Source organism: Triturus cristatus, chromosome 1_2 (genome assembly GCF_964204655.1).
Source record: "Triturus cristatus chromosome 1_2, aTriCri1.1, whole genome shotgun sequence".
Classification (NCBI taxonomy): Eukaryota; Metazoa; Chordata; class Amphibia; order Caudata; family Salamandridae; genus Triturus; species Triturus cristatus.
In genome coordinates, this window is record NC_140580.1 from 433,824,396 (window position 1) to 433,850,287 (window position 25,892).

At 40.8% G+C, this 25,892-nt stretch overlaps 1 protein-coding gene across 2 annotated transcripts in view; it reads left to right on the forward strand.

Annotated features, from left to right (window-relative positions):
- TNKS2 (tankyrase 2) overlaps positions 1-25,892 on the forward strand; it is a 689,601-nt gene that overhangs the window by 35,870 nt on the left and 627,839 nt on the right. For both annotated transcript variants that reach the window (XM_085605833.1, XM_085605841.1), the window contains exons 2-4: positions 11,178-11,402; positions 12,053-12,148; positions 16,820-16,856. In XM_085605833.1, coding sequence (XP_085461959.1) covers positions 11,178-11,402; positions 12,053-12,148; positions 16,820-16,856 — 358 coding nt within the window. The remainder of the gene's footprint in view (positions 1-11,177; positions 11,403-12,052; positions 12,149-16,819; positions 16,857-25,892) is intronic.

Below are 25,892 nucleotides of genomic sequence, written 5' to 3' on the forward strand. Positions count from 1 at the left end.
TTTTTCTGTGAGATTTCTTCTAAGTGTCAATTTCTGCAATCTTTAAATATTCTTTAAAAATCGTATAATATCTGAAAACGTAATTACTTACCTGTTTTGGATAAAGGTCCCAGTACTGAGTCTAGGCACCCAGTACTGGATTACAAAAGTAACGAGAACATACTGTACCTGCAATTTGAATTTTCTTCCATAGGGAATCATTGATTGTTTTCTTTGAAATATTTTCTAAGTGTCAAATTTTGAAATAGTTAAATATTGTTTAAAAATCATCATAGTAATTAAGTCTACTTTCATCACTTGATTCTAAGTACTGACCCAGGACTGAATCTAGGATCCAGTCCTGGAATTCTAAAAGTAATCTGTTGCAAATAACTTGAAAATTCCATTGAGCTCAATGCATTTTTGTGTTTAAAATAGAGTTGCCTATTGCAAGCACTTGTAACTGTTTACAAAAGTCAATTGCATATTGCAAAAGTATTTATATAAAACATCTCATTCTGAGAAAGTATATTTTAAACCCAACTGTTGGTTCTAAAATAAAACAAGCATATATTTTTTTATATATAAACCATTGGCCTAGAGTTCAGTTATTGAGTGTGTGAGACCATTTGCTGACTGAGGGTGTACAACAAATGCTTTACACTGTCCTCTGATACTGCCTTACTGCTCGACCAAGCTACCACTTTAGAGAGTAAGGTTATATCTAACTTTAGCCTCTGTCAAACCCTTGGGGACTGTGGACTCTGTACACCCTGTACCTATTAAGGAACCGTATATACAGTGCCACTTTCTCACAAACATGCACCTGAAAATCTGACATCACCTGTACCACAATACACACGCATGGTTATCTAAATGTGCACTTGCATACCTCTGAGCCAGCATTCCCACAAGTCGCCACCAAGGCAAACCACTAGCACGCAACCTCAGGGCATTGAATTTGGGCAAGACAGCCTCAGACTGCGGTACACTCTAAAGGTCACAGCCCACAGGCTGCAGCCTCGAGCCAGAGCAAAATTAAGATAGCAGTAAGTAACCGGCAGCTGAAAACACACTGCCGCTAAAAATGTAAATTTGCAGATGATTGACACTTGGCTGACAGTCTCAAATGTGACACTTACTTGCGAGGCAAGCCATTCTGTTTATGGTCCGGCCGCCGCCTCCTCAGACTCCTGGCCTCTCCAATGTCTCACTGCACTCCGTCAGCAAACATGTATGGACGGTGCGCTGACCCCGCCTGGGCACGATGAGACTCTGGCTCAGCAGCTGCTGTACAGTGGGCACCAGCAGCCGCCGCGGGTGGTCCATGGCTGAGGGTGAGTTTTGCGGTCACTGGGTCTCCATTGGTTTGAATTTACCGCCACGCTGCGGAGCGAACAACACTGCCCATGATTTGCAGGTGAGTGCCTGGCTGTGAGCCAGTAGCAGCGACTGCTGAGAGGGTGCCCCCCCTAATTATTGACAGCAGTGAGTGTGTGTCAAACTAAGCTGTGCGGCAGGAATAATATAGTAGCCTGGAGCCAGGCACGATTGTTACATTCTAGCCAAGCGCTCTCTGCCATCAGAGCTGAGAGCAGATGGTGATTAACTATTTATAAACTAGAGCCCAGCAGCTGCTGGCACTGGCAGCACGTCTCTCTGGCAGCAGAGCTGTGCACAGACCCCGCCGGTGGCGCGAGCTGGTGAGTCGGCAAAATGCGTGACAATGCGTGAGTCACACCTGATGCGTGATACGTGGCAGGACTGGAGTTGTGCTGACTGATGTCTATATGGGTCCTGTATAGCGGTAACTTAATATGCTGGATCCGTTTTCCTTTCTTGCTGCTCTCACCGATAAATGAATTTATTGAAGTTACCTATTTTAAGTCAATCGCATAGGCATGCCAGGGGATTCATCACGGTGCTCCAGCCTACTAGTACAGTGCAGAATAAACTGTGGATTACAAATAACGCACGTAACTCATTACAGCCTAGTATAAAAGGTGAAATTGACAAACTGATTTACAATCGGATTCTTGAAACGTTTACGATTATTTTCACTACACTTAAAGGCGGATATTTCACATTGTCAGGTACTTGGCCCTGAGGACATCCAGGCCTTTGCAGTGAATCATAAACATTTGACACAAGGGCCCAAAGCGCTCAGCCCCTCCCGGAGTGCATTGTATGTGCTCGACTTTGTAGAGCGTAAGTCAGTTTGTATGGACCACACAACTACAACAACGCAACGAAGTGTGGAATAAACATGAAAAAATTGGGAGGTTGGTTGTGTCATGCGTCAATTAATAACTGGGAAGTCATTTGTGAACGTGCAACTTTCAGAAACTGTGCATGCATATTTGTGCAGTAATTGGAGAGCACCGAGACCCCTTCTTACTGAGACCTGTCATAGGTTCCCGTACTCAGACACTGCTGTGCCTCTTCTGTCGTCCAGCGATCCTTACAGGGTTAAGAAAATATTGTACTGTCTGACAAGTTTATACACAGTCACATGTAGCGCTCCTCTATAATCATGGGCGATACTCACCCCCTTACCTGGCATCCACCTGGCCCATGCTGCGTGGATCTGGCGCTCAAAGTAACATTTACTTCTTATCAAAATATTTTGCCAAGGCATCGAAATTGCTAATCTCTGCTGAAATGTACATTTAGTTCAGTTAATTTGTGTTGAATTTAGTTTTCTTCTTATGTTTTTTTTTAATTTTTTTTTAAATCTTTTATTGCCCTCACTTGCTTACTGAACCTTAACTCTGCACTAACCCTCATCCTAATTTTAACTGTGTCCTGCTGTTTAACTTAACTCCAACTCTCTCCCTGGCCCTAAAGTTTTAACTATTGGCGTTGCAAATAATAATGAAGCACAAATAGCTCATACTTTAAGTTATGTGAGACCTATTGCATCGCGGATGCTTGGTAAATGTAGTAAGTCATCTCCTTGTATGATTTGTAGCCACCGCTTTCATCTGAGTCAGTTTCCACTTTTTGCTTTTCCACTGTCACTTCAGTTTTCTCTAGTGCTGCTTCAGACTCTGTGTGTTCCCTTACAGCTTGACTGGTCCTCTTCTGTGGACTTTTGACCATTGCTGGCATATCTTCTTGAAGAGAAGCTGTTTTATCAGGGGGACACAGGACCATACGTGTGTGAGTCATGCACCCAATTTGGAAGGCCACCACATTTCACAACAGTCTTTGCCAGGATCCTTTGGAACAGGCCTTTCCCTTTCACAGCATCTCTCAGATCAAAGTTTTGGCACCATTCATTATGTAGATCTTGTGTAGCAGCTGCAATCTGGTGAGAAACTGCATGCTCCACATCAGTCAGACCTTTACAGCAATGGCTAGTCTTTTCAGCTGTGTTTTTCACAAGTGCATTTGCTTGTCTATTTTCAAGCCAATTCAGTGATGCTGAAACAGTGTTTTGCAAAGTGTAACTCTGTACTGTCTTTGTGTTGCTTTATTATGCTTGAAATATCAGGGAGATGGCTACAATCCAATGCTTGTCTAATCTGTGGTTCTGCACACATCATCTTTGAAACCACATTATGATCTGATTTCAGAGAAACTGGCAATCTATACCTGGGCATCAGTTTTTGCATTAACACATTTGCTACTATGCAGTTGTCACTTTTCTCAAAAACGGGTCTGATACAACCCTGTTGTTCTGCTTCTGAAACCATTTCTTGAGCCTCTATTAATTCACCTGTGAAGATTCCATTGAACATATATTGAACAGAACACAATTTTGTGCAGCTGAATTAGCATTTCTTTCTCCCATGACAACAGTGACTCCCATTTGAGCAACTATACTGCATGTTATAGTAAGGGCAATCAATTTTGAATGTTGGGCTGAGGTAACTACTGAAAGCCGTGAAGCTTTGACAACATAATGTATAGGAAGCACAGCATGTGCTGCTCTTAATGTGTCATTGTTACCTTTCAAATATGGGCCATCTACAAAATGGACATTGTTGGGCTGAATCAGACGTTCATCCTTAAAGTCTGATATTGGCTTTATGCATATTTTCATGACATCTAGACCCTCCTATTCAGTTTCATTGATGTTGGGGTCAAAGGTCATTGGGAAATGCATACAGACCCTTGAACACATTCTTGTTTTTGAACAGGCACTGAGAGAGAGAGCAGCCCTCCCTCTCACTGCAAATTGGTGTATTTTCTTTTAAATAAACTTTCATTCCTAGTGTCGGGGCGCAACACTTTTTCTCTTTCAACTCTAAGAATGCTCTTGTGCAATTGTTCAGATCAGACACATCCTTGTGTGTCGGCCTCAGTAAAGGCTTAGCCACTAGGGAAAGGTTTAGTTACCACTCGCTACAGCAGCTAACCATTCCCAAAAACTTCCTGACTTCTTTCTGAATTTGAGGTGGATTCATCTGGTGAATTATTTCCACTCTCTCTGGTGACACCTTTCTACCTCCCTTTCCAATTATGTGTCCCAGACATTCATCTCCTTCTTGACAGTACTCCTGACTGTTCTCATGTAATGGCACTGTGACATGTACTTGACAAAAATCAATAACAGTAAGCCATTCTTCAGCACATGGAATGTTAAAAAATATATTGGCTGGTTTCGGTACCACAGGACAACATGGAAGAGTTATGCTATAAATCTCCTGCACTAATCTGTTCTTTTCATTTAATTTCTGGGAACCTGTGATCAGACAGTTGCATAAACGTTTAATCAATTCCATTAAAAATATTTTACTCAGTTTATCTTCAACTATGGGTAAACTTTCTGCAACTGATGGTGTTCTTGAATACATGTCATCTGATTCTAATTTGAATAAGACATGTTCTACACATTTTATTAATCAGACCTCTTTCTCTGTGAACTCCCTTACTTCTGTGTTTATTATTTCTTTCAAATCAGAAGGTAATTTTTCAACTGTCTTTTCTGAAAACCATGCTACAGGTATCTCTTGTTGGGTCATTTTAAAAGTACATCCTCATCAGGAATCTGATAATTAACCTCCTCTGGTGTACAGTAATTTGTGCTGTTCAATTTCCAAAACAATTGTTTTCCTGGCAGGCCTGAGTCACAAACAACAAATTGTTAACTTTCCTCAATGGGCCTATTTTTGGTGCAAATTCTTCTAAAACTGGGTTTTGAATTTTTTTGTTTAAAACTCCTTCAACTAAGTCTGGATCTTCCACTGCTTTCACAATGGACTTGGTAAATTCAAAATTGTTGGGGTAAAACTCCCATTTTGAAATGCAGCAACCTGTTGAACTGGGTCCTGATTTTGCTTCTGGAAATAATTCACATTTGCTCTGTACAACTGATTTAAAATAATTTGAGCATTTTCCATATTTTGTGGGACCATTTGGGCTTGAAAAACTCCTGCCATAGGTAATTGTTTCTGAACTGACATTTGCATTTGCTTGGCTGACACATCTTGCACCTGCATTTCTCTCTGTCCTTGCACATTTCCAACTGCTGCATCATGTTTAAATTAAAATTTCTTCTTCCAATACTCAAATCTGTTATAAAGATGAAGAAAGAATATTTTTTCCAGCAGTGCAACATCCATACCTGAATTTGTACGAACCAAAACACCTTTACTTCCATTCTGTGTTCTTTTAACCCAATTAACATCCTTTGCTGGCACTCTGCCCTTCAGGAAAGTAATCACTGCTACGTTTTACTCCATAATAGGAAATGATGGTGCATTCATGCAAACCCTTGTTATTGTCTCCTCACCTGGCCTTTGCACAACAGCTTTATATTCAAACCACAATTCAGTCTGCATGGCAATGTCAAAGAACATTTCCAAATTAATGCACAACTCTTAAATTTTCAACAAATCCTTCAAATTGTGGGTACCACAGCATAGGTTTGTCCCTCAATTGTGGGAATGTGTTCAGAAATGCTGCAAGTTCACCTTTGTTCCGTGGCACATGAACATGCACTTCTCCCATCTTTTTTCTTAATGAGTAAGCAAAAGCTTCTCCCTCATCCGGTTTATTATTTTCCCCAACAAGGTCTGGTGGTTTCTATTCTTCTCATGTTTTCTTGCTTTCTTGCCCACTTGTCTCCTAATTTCTCGAACCCATTGCATTTGAAAATATATTTTATTATTTCTGCAATGTGCAATTGCATTCCTGAAGCATGCATGGTCTCATTTGCCTCATCATTCATATGTACCCTGAAATTTTTCTGAAATGGAAAACTTCCTGAAACATAAATTTCATAATTTGTACCCAAATCAGTCAGTCTATCATGTGTAGTTACTGCACATGTAGCGGTTTCCTTACTCAGGGAAATGAATTCTTTCTCCTGACACTGGTTCACATGTTCATGATTTAAACCGCAGGGACTCTTAATTTGTTCATGTTCAAATGTTGATTTTAAAACACTAAACTGTTTCTCTTTTTCAGGCTCTGGGTTAATTTGTTCCACCATGCTCTCTATCTTTTTAAGCACTGCTGCTTCCTCAAAGCAGGTTTGAAAAATCCCTTCTTCAAATATATTCATTTTATCCTGGGCTATTGGTGTTGTAAAGACCATTTCTCCCTCACCTTTCAGTGTTTGGACTGTCTGAGGTAATTTCTGTTCAATAATCTGTGAATTCTGAGTTTCTGAAATAAACACTGACATAGTGACTCCTTCTGTAGCTCTTTGAACCTTTTGAATAGGGGCCATATTAATTGGGACAGTCCTCATTTTTCTAGACATTGCCTGTGCATCTGCAGTTTGTAACATTTGGACTGAATCAGTCACATTTGAAGCAGTAACACCTGGAGGTATCCCTGTCAGTGCTGAATCAATAGGTAGTGGGTCAATCTGAAATGTCTGCACAGTTATCTCAATCTATCTTTCTCTCTGTTTAACAGAAGCAGTAGCCACTGTAGTACTTACTAGTACACTATTTTTAATGGGAACCACATAGTGGCAGACACTCCGTTAACAATGCAGCCATTATTTCATCCCCTGAATCCCTATTTTTATGAAGCTTTTTGTCATCATTAATTCCCTTCTCCTGTATGTGGTGCTTTACCTTTTTATCCTCACTTGCTTTGTCTCTTTGCTGTCTTTTCCCACATGTTTAAAGCCCAAATTGTGCAGCTCTAGATGGTGTCTTTATGTCACATACCACTTCCCTTAATTTGTCAATAATTTGTAATTCAAAAGTACCATCTTTTGGAAACCTCAAAGGACCTTCAATTTCAGTAATCTTGCACCATTGGTGAACCCACATACATGAATGTTGTCCCAAATTGGTAAACATAAAATGCACAGGTGTTCCTTCAGGAGCATCACCAATTAAAAACAAATTTTTCACTTTACCTCCCAACAGTTTCTTTAAATCTTCAAACGTTTTCATTTCTGCAATAGTTGAATGCAATTTCTTTTCTCCAATGCTGTCAGTTTCAATTTCAGTCAGTTTAACTCCTACTACTGACCCTCCACAAAATCTTACTGAAATATTTTTCTGAGTTTTCTTAATCAAAATTCTGTTAATAACAACATAAAAATATTCGCTACTTTGTCTGTTCCACTAAACCAAGGATAGATTTCTTTTCACTGCGAGTAACACTTTCCGCTTACTTCTCACAAAATAAGAACTTCTGTTTACTCTTCAAACACTGCGAGTAAATCCCTTCCGCTTACCCTTCACTTAAGCTCAGAATAACCTGCTACTCATTTAGTGTTACCCTTTCTAGGTGATATAACACTAAAGTTTCACCAGCAAACTCTTTGCTATCAATCACTCTCACTTTTACACAGAAAATAGTCCCTAATTTAACACTGCCAGCCCTGCATAGCTTCTCAGTGTTATTCTATCAGACAAGTAACCTCAGAGCAGTGTGGCTTCCATTTACCACCTGCTATTCCTTTCCTGGGAATTTCCAGGTATCACTGTAACTGTGCTTCCAGACAACATAAAACAAGACACTAACTTTTCATGTTAAGAACATATAATCAATAATCAAAAATTCTGTGCTATGAAATTACCAATATAATCAATGAAACCATCAAGTAAAAAATGAGCAAAATTTTCATCAACAGTCAAAACCCTTACTACTTTTTCCAACACTTCAAAAACAAAACATACCTTCTAGCACATTAACAACGTTTCACAACCCTATTGATACTCACTCCACTCCAGCAATCGCCTTCTTGCATCACCTTCCAGTACTTCTTTGCCAGTCCTCAGGTTCTGAGCATTGGAATCAGGACTTTCTTATGAGAATCTGGACATTTATCTAACTTGGGCAATTATTTTACTTCTCTCCCAAGGTCAATGGACCATTAGTCGAATAGTTGATGGTGATATTAATAATCCTTAATCACCAAACTAATCGATAATGACCATCCTCTTGCTACCAAAAACTGATCCAGCGGTAATTTCACGGTAATTTCTCAATGCAAAACCTCATTTACTTCTAATTTACCGCTGTAAAGGTGTTGGACCCTTGCCACCGTGTATTACCTTCAGGAGACTTTACATAAACATGAAAAATCAAAAATGCTATTAATATTTAAGCCAATAAAGAGTTGTGAGTATTTTAAAGGGTTTTATTTTCTAGTTAAAAGTTAAAGTTCTCTGACCCTTTATTCATTAGTCAAATATCAATCAGGTTACAGAATTGAAAATAGGAAAATAGAATTAATACAGAACATATTATAGACTGTATACAAGGCATTCCATAAAGGAAGAGAATGAGGCATCAAATGTATGTCCGCATTCTTTAAAGAGTTCAGGAAAATATAATTCAAAAGTGAATTTTGCAAGTCTAATCAATAATTAATAATTGGCAAAAATCTCCCATAAAGAGAAATAAATGCACAAGACAAATCTTTTCAAAACTAGTTAGGTTGTCAAAGCATAAACTTAGAGTTTTAGCATCTAAATCCAAACCTTTTCTATCAGCTGCGCACTCTGCCCTGGTCTGTTCAATCTGACTCTCTGTGCTTCACAGAGAGAGACAGCCCGCCCTTCACAAGACCACAGAGGAATGTGATCTGCCTTGCCAAAAATATGACGTGCAAGGACTCTCTGGAAAAAAATATCCGCAAGAACCCCCACCTCCCTCTGTCTCTCCTCGGACGCAATCTCCTCCCAGGCTCCACCCGTGACATTCACATACCTAACCCATATGATGTCTGGTCTCCTCTGCTCCCTATCCTCTCCACGCCTATCTCTTCTAGTCCTAAAGCCCTAAGCTGACCACCCCCTATGGGGTCATTATTTATACTCTAATTCTTGGCTGACTACACTAATAATGTTGCAGTTTCTGTAGAACCTCGCACTGTGATTGGTTAGCATAGGTGACGTGAGGGTCTCACCAGCCTGTTCTCTTTGCAAAACCGATTTTAACAAAGGAAGCGTTAATGCTTAATACAATCCTATATTTCACCATCAATAATTCTACAAATATGCACTATTAAGGCCGAAACATTTATCAGTCCATTTCTTCCTTCCTTTCACATCCCACAAACACTGGTACATTGGCATGATAACAAGAATGTATAGTTCACTGTGGCCTTGACCGATGTGTCTTCACTTGAGGCACTTGGCAGTATGTTGCTGGTTCTGCGCATGCTTTTCTCATTCAGCACAATTCTCAGCCATGCTGGATTCCCAGGCAGCCATTTTATGGTCGGCCAAAAACAAAACCAACACAAAAGAGTATTAATTTATGAAATAAAAACCCTATTATGTTTACCTTTCCCCATACTAGTACATTGTATTAGTTATTACCTAGCAAAAGCTATTAATTTAAAGCAGCCTTTCTATTATTTGTGCACAACATGCAAAAATGTACAATATAGCATAAACATGCACCAGTGCAAATTTTCAAAGCGCAAGCTGTTAATGCATCAACATGATCTAATGTTTTAGATAGCTTTTCATGCAAAATGCTTTTTCCCCACGTGTAGTGCATGGTTGATTGATTAATACACATTATAAAAAGATGTTATGAACGGAGTATGCATTGTCTAAATATGCAACAAAGCCAAAGTCTCTTGAGACGGAAACAGGGAGTGTAGATTATGAGGGAAAGGAGCTGAGAGGAGAGAACACATTCCATTTTATCTTTAAAGCAAAAAAGGAAACTGCAATCACAAGTTTCTCTACACTGCAAAAAGACATGTTAATTCAGCACAAGCATTTCAGAGAAAGCATTTTGACCAGGCCTCATTTCATGTCTTTTACTTTTCATGTACCAAAAGTGCCCCTTTTAAAAAACATTTGACTAGGCCTCCTTTCATATTTCATGTGCCATGTGTTTTCACTTGCACCAAAATCTGCATGCCAATTTAAATGCAGTCTGTCTGAAACACAAAACGGAGCAATGCTTAATCTTGAGAAATCTAGCTCTATCATTTGTTCATTGCTACTTGTCGCTGTGTTCCTTGTCTGTCTATATCCTGTTGTTTTCCCAAAGCTGCGTTGCCGTTTTTTCTCCCCTAACTTGATAGTTTAGAGAGGTTGTTCCATGGAGACATAGCATAAATAGTGTGTTCTCATTTGTGCACGTCTTTGTTTGCTGCTTTAGACTTTGTGTCTTTGTCGTTACTCGTGTCTATCTTGACACACCACCAATGTACAACTGAAATGGACAAATTAGGCGTCTGCTGAAATGTTCTCCTTCTGTGTATCTTGTGACTGTGTAGAATCTTACCATTCACAGAACTCCCACCTGTTCAAGCCAAAACCTAGGAATCCTCTTTCCTGCTTAGTGCTTCTGTACTTTAGAAGGGGTCTTTTCTTTCAGATTTACTTCATTACTGACTGACTTTGTTTAACAAAACAAGCTGCTGCTAATGGGTATGTTTTCTTTAAAGTCTAACTTCCAAAAAACGCGAAATATTATCCAGCATCTCAATAATGCTCTGTGATTCTACTTCGTGCAAATATCCATGAAAATATCATGTTGCAGAACCCACTGTGAGGGTGTGGAACAGAAGCTACATAAATCCAACTTCATCGTGAATTTCGGGTTGTGTGTCAGTATTTCTCTTAACTTACAAGTATGCTTCCTGAATATGCTAATTTTGTAGGCCCATTTCTAATCTGTTTTGGTTTTTCATCTTCAATACTGTCAATATTTTATACTTTTTGCCCTGTTATGTCTTATTTTTCACAATGAAACACATTCTTAGTAGTCCTATAAAGTTGATCTTGTTCATTATGTTTATTTTCTACCAGGGTTTGGACGAAAGGATGTAGTCGAGTGCCTTCTTCAGGCTGGTGGAAATGTCCATGCAAGAGATGATGGTGGCCTTGTTCCTCTGCACAATGCCTGCTCTTTTGGTCATGCAGAAGTTGTGACCCTCCTTTTGCGACGTGGTGCGAATCCAAATGCACGTGATAATTGGAACTATACCCCTCTCCATGAGTCTGCTATTAAAGGAAAGATTGACGTCTGCATAGGTATTCCCTTTTTGTCCATTTTATCTTTAATTACAAAATTCTTACTTTATAACAGTTATTCTGGTGAATAAAACAATTGGGACCATTCATTTATTGACCACATCTACTTAATAGCTTTTTCATTTTGATTAAATTGTAATTTTTCAGAGTGATTATAACAACTCTGGTGTTTCGTTTTCCTCTGTTAAAACTAGGGTCGAAAATCGGGATTGCCAACCATAAATAAACTGACTTTGAACTAGCAAAAAGCATGACTGATTTACATAATTGAATTAGTCAACAACTTCAGCAGATGTTTATCAAACAGCTATGTTAATGCCTTGTTTTGGCAGTTATGAATTTATCAACAGTATTTTAATTTTATTTTTTTTAAATTCTGAATTGGAAAAACTCTGCACTGAACATCTGACACAGATTTTTTTTTTTAATGTGTTGCAGTGGTTAAATATATCAGTTGATAGCGACTGAGTGAATGAAAATGTGCACAGCACAATAATCTGCTTTTTGATCCTGTAGTATAACAAGATGTTCTTCCAAATGCACAGTGTGCGGATCCATTTTAATTTCACTATACAAGTACCCTTATTCAATGATTGATCCGAAGTGCTCTCAGTTCATGTGAGGTTAACCATATTTCATCTTTTTTGTAGTGCTGTTGCAGCATGGAGCTGATCCAATGATCCGCAATACAGATGGAAAGACTGCATTGGACTTATCAGACCCTTCTACAATACCAGTGTTGACAGGTGAACATATCTTTCGTTTTTACATTTTGAGTGCATAAGTGGGACTTTCACATCTTTCTTTAGTTTTCCAGATTGTAACTATTATGACGTATGTGATATACTTTTCAGTGAAAATAGCAAACCATTTGGTACTCTTGAGATCCATTGGTTTGTGCCAAAACATATATGCTTTTAGGGGGCAGTAGGTCCTTAGTCTGAGCATGTGTTTATAGTGATTGGATCAACATTGTTTGTGTTTTCATAGTCACCGTTTTTATGCACACAAACATTGTATGTGCCTTATTGTTGCAGGGGAATGCTTTAAAATTATGCCTTTAAGGGTGCCAGTGGTGACTGACTTATGTGGAATTTTACTTTTGTACTGAATACAATGTGTATAGTGTTTCGTTTTTTGGTTTAGTAATTGTTTTAATTGTTGAGTTTAATTTGAGGAGAATACAATCCTACCTGTTCATGATCTGTTAATGGTATTGAGTAAGATATATATGAAAATAAATAGAAAATGTTGTGTTTTAATAACAAATGTTAAATGTCCTTTTTAAATGCATATAAATCAATGGGTTTACCTTCTAATAGCTGTAAAAAGGATTGTAGGGTGAATATTGTATAAGTTAGGCAGGGTTTTCATGAGGCTTAGGAAGACTATTAAAATAGTGCATCTTTGCCTAAACTTGCTAGAGATTTGTTACCCTACAAAAGACCTGTCAAATGGCATTTGTTAAGTTCATCAGTCTTTTTCCAGCTGCTATTGTGAAAGCAACTAAGCCGATGGCTTTACCCCAAACCACCTGCTAAGTTTGTGACTAGCATTGACATGCAAATGCAAGCTATTTGTGGACTCCTTGCTCAGCTTTGAGATGCTATGTGCACGGTCTAGTTTGCCAGCATGAAGGAATGATCCGGAATACAATGACCATTGTACTAGCAGAGGCATCTCTGGCCCATATTTCTTCTCTACATTGGCTGAGCATGCCTGGTCAGGATAGGTTCAGCCAGGGTGGATAGAAGTCTGTGAACTGGGTGAGACAAGTGGAAGTGGTCTCCTGAGCCTGTTGCCATGCTACCTTGTAGTGAATGCTTCAGTAGACCAAGCGAGTAGCTCTTGAGTCCAGCCCTGTGGCAGGTCACGAAGGAAGCTCTAAGGAGCCACTTAGTACTAATTATCTTCCTCCGGTTCCTACAGCATGCCCAACACCAGGTGCACCATCTCTCCTTCCCTGTCCCTTGAATCCTATTGGGGCAAAGCAGAGCAGCTAGTCACATTGGGGGCCAAAACACACCAGCGAGGGAAAACCCACATTACTCTCAGATATAGGGGTCCGAACGTAGGCATTTAGTTATGTGTATTGTGTATGAGAGTGCATATATGTGACTGAGCATTTGTGGTCCTGCAGGTTTATTTTTACATGGTGAGGATTCTGTGGCATCTCATGCATTGATTGAACATTGTCATGCATGTAGATATAACCTGACTTTTGACCTCTGTCTCTGAATTAAAAAATGTTTTGTCAAAATACAAAACAAGTTTAAAGGCATCCTTAATGCTTCTCCACTTAGTGAGTGAACAGAACATCTGTTTGTCAGCTTGCAAGTAGGCCATAAGCCTAGCTTGTTCTGAAAATCTGACTCGCCACCCCATAGCGAGTGGGCGAGTAGATTTGTTCAGTCTTGAATACTATTACATTTATGAGCTAGATAAGTGACTTTTTGTGTCCATTTTCATAATTCAGTGGTGAAAGCTTTTGTATTGGTTTTATTGCTTCATCTTTTTTTAATGCAGTTTATGATCCTGCATCATTTATCGTCCTTCTGCGTTTATTTTTATGCACTTTGATTAATCTCTAATAATTGAGTAACAAAGATTGATTATGAGTCTGTATTATCCAGTCGTGCATGCTCCAAATAAAACTGTCTTGCAGCATATTAATGTTACAAGGGATAGTTCAGATCATAGAGATAGTTCTAATAAAACTTTGGAGAAAATGTTTGTTTGCTATGGGAGTATAGGCCAAAATTCTAATTGTTATATCTGGTTCAGAAGGTGTTACTTATCTACATATTCCTCTTTCCTATGGCGTGGCATGTATTGTTGCATGTCTATTCTTTTGAGTCAGGACTTACCTAAAGAATTTAAAGTGGATTATGAATTTCCTTAAGACAAACTGCCTGAAATGGATAATTTGGTTCCTGCTAATGAATTTAACAGAACTATTATGCTCTAGAGTCAATATTATTAATACTGATGAAAAGAGTGTGTGTAAATTGATTATTGCAGAGGAAACGTTATTAAAGAATTTATTGAGATTAGAGTGAAAAGTAATAGGAATACTGCTGAAGGAATCGAGATTCAATTTTAGGAAGAATCTGGAATTTGTTATAGAAGTCCACAGATGCATCCTAGACTTGGGCTTGCTCAAGAGAAGACTTAGATGTGTGATGCAAGAGAAACGTGATGAAGGGCATGTTTCAGTAATGATTGCAACAAGTGAGTGTAGATATAATTATATATTTGATAGAGATATGTTGGGGGTGATCCAATATTGAGAGGTATTAATCACATTTGCAGTAAACCTGCTTATTTTAACATTACAAGTAACTGGGTAGGTAAATCCTACTTGACACTAGTTTTCCTAAAGTAGACCAAACTAATAATTTGAGTGCGTCTTAAGAGAGTGAAACATGTTTTTAATTAACTGCTTATTTGGGGTGTTGATCCCCCCCCTCCCCCCCCCCCCGTTCCCCTTGGTGTGGCATTAAATAATGTGAAAATTGGACAGTTGTCTACTTAAGTGTGTACTTAAAGTCCAGCAGTGTTGTACATGAAAACAGCATTAAAATTAATAAATATATTGATAATATGACTCCTAGTGCCTATGAACTTAACTTTGGGAGAGACTGGTTATGGTAAACAGGTGGTTTATGGTTTAGTAATATTGGGAAGGGAATTGTGACGATGGTGAATGGTTTGACGTTGGGTGATGGCTTGCTAAAGAAGATATTAACATTAATAATAATTCTTGTTCCAAGTCTAATTTAAACATTTTTAGAAGGTATCTGTTTTAAGAGTTCCTAAATGTGGTTGAGGAAAGAAGATGATGGCTAGAAAAAGAGAGATCGAAATTAGTATGATGAGATGAAAGTCTTGGAGACCACAAAGCTGAAGAAACCAAGAATGATTGAGGATGTGTTGTAGTGTAATCCTTGATAGCTCTGTTTAAGTTAGCTTAACTAGGCGGTGTTTGGCATTACTGGGCCTCAGTCTGTTTGCACTGACTTGCACTCTTCATTTATAGACTAAAAGTATTTCTTTTATTTTCTTTGTTTTGAATATGCTTTCACCTTCACGTCTCTAGCTGGTGTTCTTTTCTGTTAAAAAAAATAATTGAAATAGATTTCTTTTTCATGATGCCACAGAAGTTACTCACTAAATGCATTACATTGTGTTCCTTGAGAAGGGAACTGTTCAGGAGATGTGCTGTGCAAGTAGCAATTTTTACGGCCTGTCCAGATCACAACTGTACTTCAAAATTTTTTAACGTTTTATTGTATTTTGTTAACTTCAATCATACAATTTCATTTCTGTTGTTTGTAGGGTAGAGTGGTGAATTATAATTCATAATGTAGATGTTTTCTAAATATTTATTTTTCCAGGTAACTCAATTTCTCCAATGGTGTTTGGTTCATATCATGCAACTTTGAAGTACAGCACTATAATGGTTGAATCTCACCATGTCGAGTGTGCGGCTTTTCACTGTCTGAAATCTATAAATTATGCCCTTTCTGGGATATGTGCACAACTATTCTTTTCTTTTAAACCAAACCGTATCTATGCGAGGCTGTTATCTGACTCTGTACTTGACTTTTTGCTTACTGTCTTGAAGGTAGAGTCCACGTTGGTCTTTCAGCTGAATATACTTTGAGACTTTTCTTGCTTTTTGAACTGTGCAGTCTATGCTAGTCTATTTAGTTTATACTTAGACTTTTTGCTCTTTCCTTGGAAACAGTATTAACGTTGGTCATCTTGATGGTTTATACCTAGACATTCCTTGAACTGAGGAAATTTATGGTATTCCTTCGTTCAACTACATTTTGGTTTGGCTATTTATTTGCTGTGGTGGAAAACCTAATTTCATGACCTCTCGCAATTGGCATTATTTGATGCATTATAGATGCTGATTTAAATTTTACTAATAACATTTTTGCCTTCTGTAATGATTTCTAAATATTAATAATACTTTGTTTTTGACTTAGTGTATTGTCCTGTGAAGGTTTTCTCTATTGGCAAAAGGCCACCTTCCTGTGAGACTCACATGACCTGATATTGCGAATCACCCTTTTTAATTTATTAGTTAAAAGCTTTGACAACTGGATTTGTGAATTCAAACGTTTGACATTCATAACCACAATTGTAAGCACTTTGAACATCTTTGTAGTTCTGCATGTTCTCATTAAACTTTCACCCTTCTGAGTCTGTCCTCTAATGGCGGTGCAGGTTGCTTAGTCTCTGGAATCTATATAAATTATTGTTAAAACTTGCACCTAAAACTATGGCTTTGTCAGTGCTTGTTCTAATAACCTTTGTAATTTGTCTGACTGAGCAAAAGAGGGTGTTAGTGTGTGTAACTTCAGCATAGGAGTTCATTTTAGTAAAGTCATAATTATCTCTTTCAGGTGAATACAAGAAGGATGAAGTCTTAGAGTGTGCCAGGTAAACAACATGCCACATAAACTGCTTCATAAATGTGTACAGTCTTTTAACACCATACTTGGGCCACAAAATGATGGTGATGAGTGAAAGTCCTTTATTAGGAATATCATTTTTTTTTTTAAAGGCAATCTCAATACATGGAAAATTGTACCAGCAAATGTTCAGTTTTGTATAAAAGTAATCTCTTAGCTGTGGTGCCTATAATGGAATGGGATTGTCTCTTGAAGCCAGAGTTCCTACTCAGTACTGTACTGTATGGAGACAATCTGAGACTATCCAGAAGCCAGTGAATTCCAGAATATATTGGTGCATGGAAAAGCCAGTAAATTGCAAACTATTTTGGTGCATGATCTTGCAAGAGCTAAATAATGCCATATTAAACCAAATTATGTTGTGTTTGTTTTGCAACTCTGTCTTGGCTTAGAGAATACTTGTGTCTGTCTTCTAATTGTTTTTTAGCCACACCACTGATACAGTACTACCCGAAAGACTCCTTTTTTAGACGAAGTGGCCCTTTTTGTGTGCCAACATAGTAAATTAATTTAGCAATTGACTCAGTATTAGATTGATTGCAGGAAAAAAATTTAATTAAAAAAAGAAGTGAAAGTAATTGCAAACATGAAAATATCAAAATGTAGATTTTGTCAAATATTTACCACTACATTTGCGAACTCTTCATCTGCATACATTAACCCTAACTTATAACTCCATGCCTAAACATAATTTAACCATAACTCCATACCATACTCGAATGCTAATTTTATCACCAGTGCTAATACGAACTTCAACTCCAGCCATAAGCACAGCACCATCCTTTATAGTGTGGCTTACACCATCTCTTGTTCTAACCATAACACAACCCCTAAGGTTTACCAATCCCTTTACCCATCTCTAACTCTTCCTCAAATCCTAATGTTAGCCCATACATTACTCTCAACTGATGCACCCTACATTCTCTCATACCATACCTTAACTAACTGCTCATTAAACCAAGATGTCTCCCTCAACTTTGCTTTAACTCTTATCCTGGGACAAACTTTTTTTCTATTATCTTTTTTTCAATCTAATCTTCTAGTTTCCTTTTTAGGTCAAGCCTAGGCGGTGCGCATGTGCTGTCTTCTAGACATGCTGTATCTCCTCTGTGGGCCTTGTTCTTGCCCTTTGTTTCTCATTGGTTCCTTGTTTCCCTCGTATGATCTTGCTTTTCTATGGTCTCTTTGTTGTCTTACTTCAAAATGGAGCCTGCCCCTGTTACATGTGGTCTTACTCGTTTGTTTATTGTTTGTGTGATACACTATTTTTCTTCTTTTGGCCTGTTCATCATTATGGCCGCACCTCCCGCTCCGTCGCTTGCTGCACCCCTCCTCGTCCCTCACTCCACCTGCCACGTTACTTTAGCACTGCGTCAAACCTTGTCACTTGACTAGTGCCATAAAAGCTTCACGTAAACACTACTTTGTTCCCGGATGGCACACTTTATCTTTTATCATTGCGTCCGCTCCTCCCGCTCTGTTGCTTGTTTAATAACTGGAGTTATTGTCCAGTTGATGTCAGCGCCGAGTGTCTAGTTTGCTGAGCTATTGGCCGGCTTATGAATTTGTGCCCAAACTCTATTAAGTGCTGACTAGCTCTAGCTTGGAACCATTGGGAGCTGGTTACCTGGGCTGTCCGCTGGGTAAATCCCACATGTCGGGGTCTTGATAGCTCCCTTACGGCGGATACACAAGCTGCTTCATGCCCCTCAGCTTCTGCTTTTATGAACCCACATAGTTCCTCTCTAAAAATATACATGTGCTGTTATTCCCTTGGGAGTGGCGCTACACATTGCCTTCTAACCGTGCCCCCTATGCCTTTTAATTTTCTAAAATTGCACCCTTAATTAAGACACCTTTTAACATATTCTTTTAAAGTTATTTCCCCTCCCGGGCTATGGGTGAGCTGTTAGGGAAGTTGGATACGCTAATACGCTGTTTTTATGTTAAAGTTCATGCACACTCTCAGTTTCAACAAAAAAAAAGGGAAACCCTTTTCCTATGTACTGTGAATCAAAAAAAACAATCGTTAACTTCTCTGGGAAGGTGTGGCACCTTTTTTATTCCTCTGTAAAGCAAGCGCTTCTTCTGGCTTCCACTGCTACGAGAAGGTAAAATACCCATCATGGAGGCTTTTTGTAATTTGTAACCATTTGGTGACACTGTCCCATAAACTGAAATGACTATATGCTTCAAATAATGGGAGGGGCTAATCCTGGTCACAAAAATTGTTCTTTTGATCAACTTATTGAATTTGAGTATTGAGTCTGCCATGCTGGTTATTTTACTGTGATATAAGAATCCACACAGACCTCTCCAGCAGGCCACATCGCTATCTTCCCACCTACAGTGCACCACGTTACATGACAGAGTGTCCATACCAGGAGTTATTGACACCCTTACTCTCTCTAGAAAGCCACTTCACTCTGACACAGATCCATTTGCAGGACACTTGGAGTTGGGGAGGATGACAGGCTTCTCGGGAATGTTGTACAGTGTGACAGACGACATGCGACTTGCATTCTCAGTCCTGGGACCAGATCCTCTGCTTACTTCAATAAAAGCTTAGCTCAAACTTCTATAAAGTACAGATACCAAAAGTGCATCAGCAGTGCAAGCGTCTGACTCACAAACACTGCACCACACGCACGGGCGCACCACATCTTTCAGCAGTGCAAGCACCTGTCTCACAAACTCACCACACACGCATGGACGCACCACATCTGCTTCAGTAGTGCAAGCGTCCTCGCATGGACAACAGATGCCACTAAGGCATCAGTAGTGTAGGCGACACACGTGCATGAGCGGTGCAAGCTTTCTCATGTGTGTCTCTTGCACAGGCATCACTAATGCAAGCATCTCTCTAAATCACACATACCTTGTTCCTCTTATCACTTGGGTATTTGCGGTGCAAGCTTTCTTCCATGGATGACAGGTACCCCTTACTTGGGTATCAGTAGTGCAACTTTGGAAGTGTCTCTCTCGATCATTTGTTCTTTGTCCCTCTTACCACCACGTAGACTTCAGCAATGGAAGGTTCCTTTCCTCATACAGAGCTAGTACCACACTAGTGGTAGCAAATCAAGCCACAAATATGCAGAAAGAGAGAGACCACAGTTAATACTTGGGCTTCGGCTATATCCATCTGCAGTGGAAGCTTCCCTTAGACGTGTTGTCGTTTGTCATCCCACAGTAGCAAATATGGTATTGAGGGGTTTAAAGTTGATCAGTTGGTCAAAATTGTAATGTCTTTGATGGTCAAAGGACTCGTGCTATCAGTTCTGCTTCCCCTGGCATTGTGGCGCCTCGACATCCATGGCAGTAGCAGGGCAAGTGTCTTTCTTACACAGACATTAGAGCCAAGGCATCAGCAGTGCAATCACAAATAAACTCCACACTACACAATTCCACCCCACACAATTCCAGAACTAACCATTCCAATCCAGCCCACATAATTCCACTCCACACCACATAAATCCACTTCACTCCAAACCAAAACACATGGGTGAAAGACATTGACATTTACAACGCCGGTAGCTCTAACTCTCGCAGTTGCAAGACCTATTGGCATTGCCAATACTTGTTTTGTTTCTACTCTTGTTAGTCTCCATTTTCAATTGTTTTTTTTTTTTAAAGACAGTTTCTGACCAGCCAGTGGTCGAGTGAGTGGATTTGACTCTAGAGAGGATGTCGGAGGTGGTGTACAGTGGGTATCATAGTAGGTAGTGCTGGCTTTTATTTCCTTTAGTTTTGGGGCCCTTCAGGGGAGTTGTTTTCTTCTTTGGATGGACAATTGGATCTGTAGTCCATTTGATCTCCTAGGTGAAGAGGGTGATTTAGGACTTGAAAAAGTGTGTAAGAATTTGGTACTATAAAATATACCATACAAACATACCCGCTAGAGTTTTGCAAACTATACTTCTCAAAAGTAATTGATTTGATAGACATCTAGCCACAGATTCCCTTGCCTTTGAATGTCCCAGGCAACAGACTGGATCTGGAATATTTTCCTTTGAGTAATACCCCACGCATTGATAGGTGGCATTGGTTGGCTCCACATGACGTAGTCTCTACCGTTGACACGTCCGCATCACCTATATAGTCGCCACCTCGGTGCGCTGACGTCGGCTATTTTCTTTCCATGACAGCCAGCGCAGATCTGTGAGAGAGCTACCCTCTGTCACTTTTTGACATGCTTTTTCTGACTTTAGTCGAGCATTTTTGGTGTGTAGGTTTTTCAAGCATTTCAAAAAGAACGTCTGGATTTAAACCATACAGCGCCTGCCACTGTGCCAGATCCACACTTTGTCTTTGGTGTCTGGAACAAAACCATGACTCAAAGTTGTGCTCCGACTGCCGGTCCATGGGTCCAAAAGCTTTGCGGGAGCATATCCCTTAAGCTAATAGTGGCTCGGTGCTTGGCACCGCAACGTTCGCCCTGGAGATCTCATTCTCAGTCCTACTCGAGAGAAAGGTCCGGCCGCTGCTTTGGAAGTGCTAAGTTCTCGCCCTCCCACTCAAAGTCATCAGATAGGTCAGGTAAGAGGCATAAGAAACACAAGACGTCCAAGCAGGCTTCCACTTCTTGCCGGTCTGTCGGATGACATGACAGAGGAGTCTCATGCCTAGTTCTGTGGATCCTGAACCTGGGTTGACTCCTCGCTTCCCTGTCTTCCCAGGAGACGGAGCGACCCCCGCCCAACTCAAAGAATTTTATGTCACCATGTGCCTCATATTTGGGTGGCCTGACCCTGCCCGCGCGCCTTCGGGCCCCAGAGGCTCAGAGGAGTCTCCATCGGGTTCTGCAATGCCCCCTCTTGGATCTAGTGGTGGATCCATACTGGCGCCGGTTGCTCCACTGTGACCTTATCTGGCGTCGACCCGCGGCAAGAGATTCCTGAAACCACCGGCTATCGTGTGGTACCAGCCAGCCCCATTCTATTCCCCGATGACCCGAAGCCAGATCAGTGCCTACCGACACCGATCCCATTACCAACAGCACCCTTAGGTCCTGGGTCAGTTCCTTAGCCTTATTTTTTAAGGGCTAGGAATGGAGGAAGATAAAGAGGGGTCTCTGGATCCTTTACAAGACCAGCCAGAGCAAAAAATAGACTGGTATAAGGATTTGGGTGAGGCCAATGGATTGGACACCTCTCTAGATTCTGGTCTGCTTTCACCCCCTACTGTGGCTACAGAAGAGGAAGCTTCCTACGTTATAGCGGTCCTGGACCTTCAACTCTCTTCTGTTGCAGTCAAGACAAACATTGTGATGAAGTTCCTGAAGCCGGGTGTCTGCCTTCAGAACCCCTCCTGCCTTTCAATGAGGCCTTGACTGATGTCCTACCCGAAACCTGGTCTGAATAGGACAATTGCCTGCTGCCATCGCCCTTCACCGGGCAACCCAAATGTTCTCACTAGCCAACCTACCCTGAGAGCTTGGTGGTCCAAGCTTCTACGTCGTTCCCTTCCCCATCGCAGGGTTCGTTCCCTTCCCCACCCACGGACAGGGAATCCAAGAGGCTGGGTAGTTGGACAAGTAGATCTTTTCTTCCTCCATTCTTGCGTGCGGTTGGTGAAAACCGCATGCCTATTGGGCCATGACTCCCACTCCCTGTGTGAAACGGTTGTGCAAGTGCGGTCACAGGTCCCGGAGAGGCCCAGGCCAACTTCTCCCAAGCAGTATCAAACTCGAGAGATGTCGCAAAGTTCGTCCTTTGTTGTGGGCTTGACACCACCGACTCTCAGGGCAGAGCGATTTCGACGACTGTGGCCGTTCAGTGCCACACCTAGCTGAGAACTTCTGGCTTTTCTGGGGATGTTCAGGCTTCCCTCATTGACATGCCCTTTGATGGCACCTGGAGACAAAGCAGACATGGCCCTAAAGCTCTTTAAAGACGCACGGGCTATGGCAGAGTTATTGGGCCTCTCAGTGGCCACATGTTCCCTGTCTGCTTATTACCTCTTTCGTGGCTATGGAAGGGACTTGCAGCCGCATCTGCCATACCCCGGCCACAAGACTGCACAAATTTAGCAATCTCTGTGCGGCCTTTGGCTGGGCAGCCAGAGGTCGGGTCAGCCCCTCCCACCCGCACCCTCAGGCTTCAAGCCCTTCTATTATGGTCCCTCAAGATCATTAGAGGCCAGTTGGCAGCAGGATCAGCCATCTGCTCCACCTCTGGCAAAAAATCACGTCAACAGGTGGGTTCTTCAGATAGTCTGAAGGGGCTACTCCCTCCAGTCCGAGACTACCCCTCCCTCCATGTCACCAACTTACGAACAGCTGACGGAGGATCACTTGACCCTGCTTCATGAGGAAGTCCTGCCTCTCTTGGCCATGGGAGCCATAGAGAGGGTTCTGCGCCAGATGTTGGCTGTGGTTGCTATTCCCACTACTTTCTGGTTCCAAAGAAGGAAAAGGGCCTGCATCCTATCCTATCCTAGATCTGTGAGCCCTAAACTATTTCCTCAAAAAGGAAAAGTTCAAGATGCTCACTCTGGCTCAAGTCTTGTCTTTCCTAGACCCGGGAGACTGGATGGTAGTGTTGGGCTTGCAGGTTGTCTATTTTCACATTCCCTTCCTGCTCATCAGCGCTACCTGCAGTTTTCAGTAGTCCTGAGTAATTTCCGTTCAAGGTGCTCCCCTTTTGGCCTTGCAAGCGCCCCTCAATGGTCCCAAGGGGATGCTGGTGGTCGCGGCTCATCTGCCCAGATCAGGGTTGCTAGTCATCCTCCATCTCCGCAACTGGTTGTTGAAGACAGGTTCGCCTCAGGCTGTCATTTCCCACCTCCAGACTACAGCCAACCTCCTGCATTCACTGAGCAGCTAGATCAGCATGCTGAAGTCACAACTGCCCCCCCCCTCTCAGACACTCCCTTTCATCGGACTTCTTGAGGATACAGGGTTATTTTGGGCTTCTCCTCCCGAATGGCGAGCCCAAGATATTCAGTCTATGATACAGATGTTTCAGCCTCTGGTCTTACTTGAAGGTGTAGTGTTCTTCCATGCCTCTGGTCCAGATATACTTCATTCATCCTTTTAAAAAAAAAACAGCTTGCTTAAAATGAAGGAATGATAAATGGTTGGGTTCCTTTTGTTTATATATTTTTTTTTTTCCCCTTCTTTCTTCCTTCAAATTTTAGTATAGTCAGACCGGGTTCATCGTTTCTTGCATCCCTCTTCTCTGCTTTATTCCTACTTATTAATTGGTGCTTTGATATCTAGTGGTCACATGCTGTATGAAAAAAAAAAAATTATGAAGATGATCCTCTCTATACTGCAGCAATACGAATGACTGGTTCTCAGAACTGGTGGTACGACTCTGGCCATTTTATTCTTTAGTCAGTTCAGTTCATAAGGCTTTATTCGGAGCTTAACACAAAGTCCATAAAAGCACATACATTACATTTAAAAAACATCATTAAACTCAAACAAAAAAGATAGACCCTAAAGAAACATTCCTTAATGCAACATGGTCTAACAAGCAATTAAAATACAGTTGAATGACAATTAAAACATAATACTAGGCCTTGCCTTAATGGCTTGGAGAAGAAATGTAGCAGTAAAAAAGCAGACATCGGGTGAGGGGTTAAATAACAATTTCATGGTGTCTTTAACTGTCCTAACTCCATATTTCTTAACTGGTTTTAAAAAGGCTATACGAAGGTTGCCATAGAGTGAGCAGAACAATAGAAGGTGCAAAGTGCTTTGTACGGTAGTATAATCACAAGGGCAGGGGCCAATCGGGTGCTTTTTGATATTTGGGAACGCCACTAAATGGTGAACGATCCCAAAACGTAATCTGGTCAGAACGAATCGATGGGAAGGTCTAGTTACAAAGCTCAAATACGGTTGATAGCCTATTAAATTGCAACAACTTCCGTAGAGCATACAAGTGGTAAGGTTACTACTGGCCCTCTCACGCCGCTCAGACTTTTGGGTCATAAAAACAGATTTCATCTCGCTTTTGGTCAAACTAGAGGCGGCATGATTATCCTCAAATAGGTTAAGACCATAAATCTCCATAAAACTGCTCGTGACAAAATTAACCCATGGAATCTTTAGATGGTTATCTGTCGTAAAACAATCCTTAATAATATCTCTGTTTAAGGAGGTCTCTTCCTTTATCCAAATTGCACGCCACAACAGAAGTGGTCTAAGGGCAGCAGAATCTGAGAGATGTTGGATTCCGAACTCCCTGTGCACCAAATCCGTGGAAGCTGAAGTGGGTAAACATAATAATCTTTTTAGGAAGAGATTTTCCTCCACCTGTAGACTCCCAGTCGAAACGTGCCCCCAAACACCTGCTCCATAAAGGGCAATTGAAATACACCTCATCTGGTAGATTTTCAACATATCTCTAAGCCGCTTATCCCCAATTTTGGAAGCGAACGTAAACACCCCGTGGGCACATTTCGCCATCCCAGCCCTAACATGGGTGATTTCACTGGACCAACTACCTGTCTTGGAAAAGGTTATACCTAGATAGTTAAAAGTGTCAACCGTTTGGACCTTATGCCCTTCGATAAAGTAAGAATGCGGTTTTTTGCGGCCCATCCCACATTCCATAACAAAGGTTTTTGATTTGTTAATCATCAGCTTCCTTTCCTTAATGAACAGAGAAAACCTGTCCATAAGGCGTTGTAGGCCGATGGGGGTCCTAGAAAGAAGAACGGCATCGTCCGCATAAAGTAAAACAGGAGCATGAAAATCAAGAATTTTTGGTGCGTCTGCCACAACAGTCTTTAAAACAGAGTCAACCTCATTAATAAAAAGTGTAAAAAGTAGGGGGGCGAGCACACACCCCTGTCTGATACCACGCCTAATGAGAAACTTTGGGGTGCGCTCCCCTCCAGGGCCGTATCGAACACTTGAGCTAAGGTTAGCATATAACCTAGCCAGAAAATAAACAATGCCCTCCGGTGCCCCCATTTCAAGTAATTTCTCCCATAGGATCTTGTGGTTTACCATATCGAAGGCACTGCTTAAATCTGCAAAGCAGAGAAA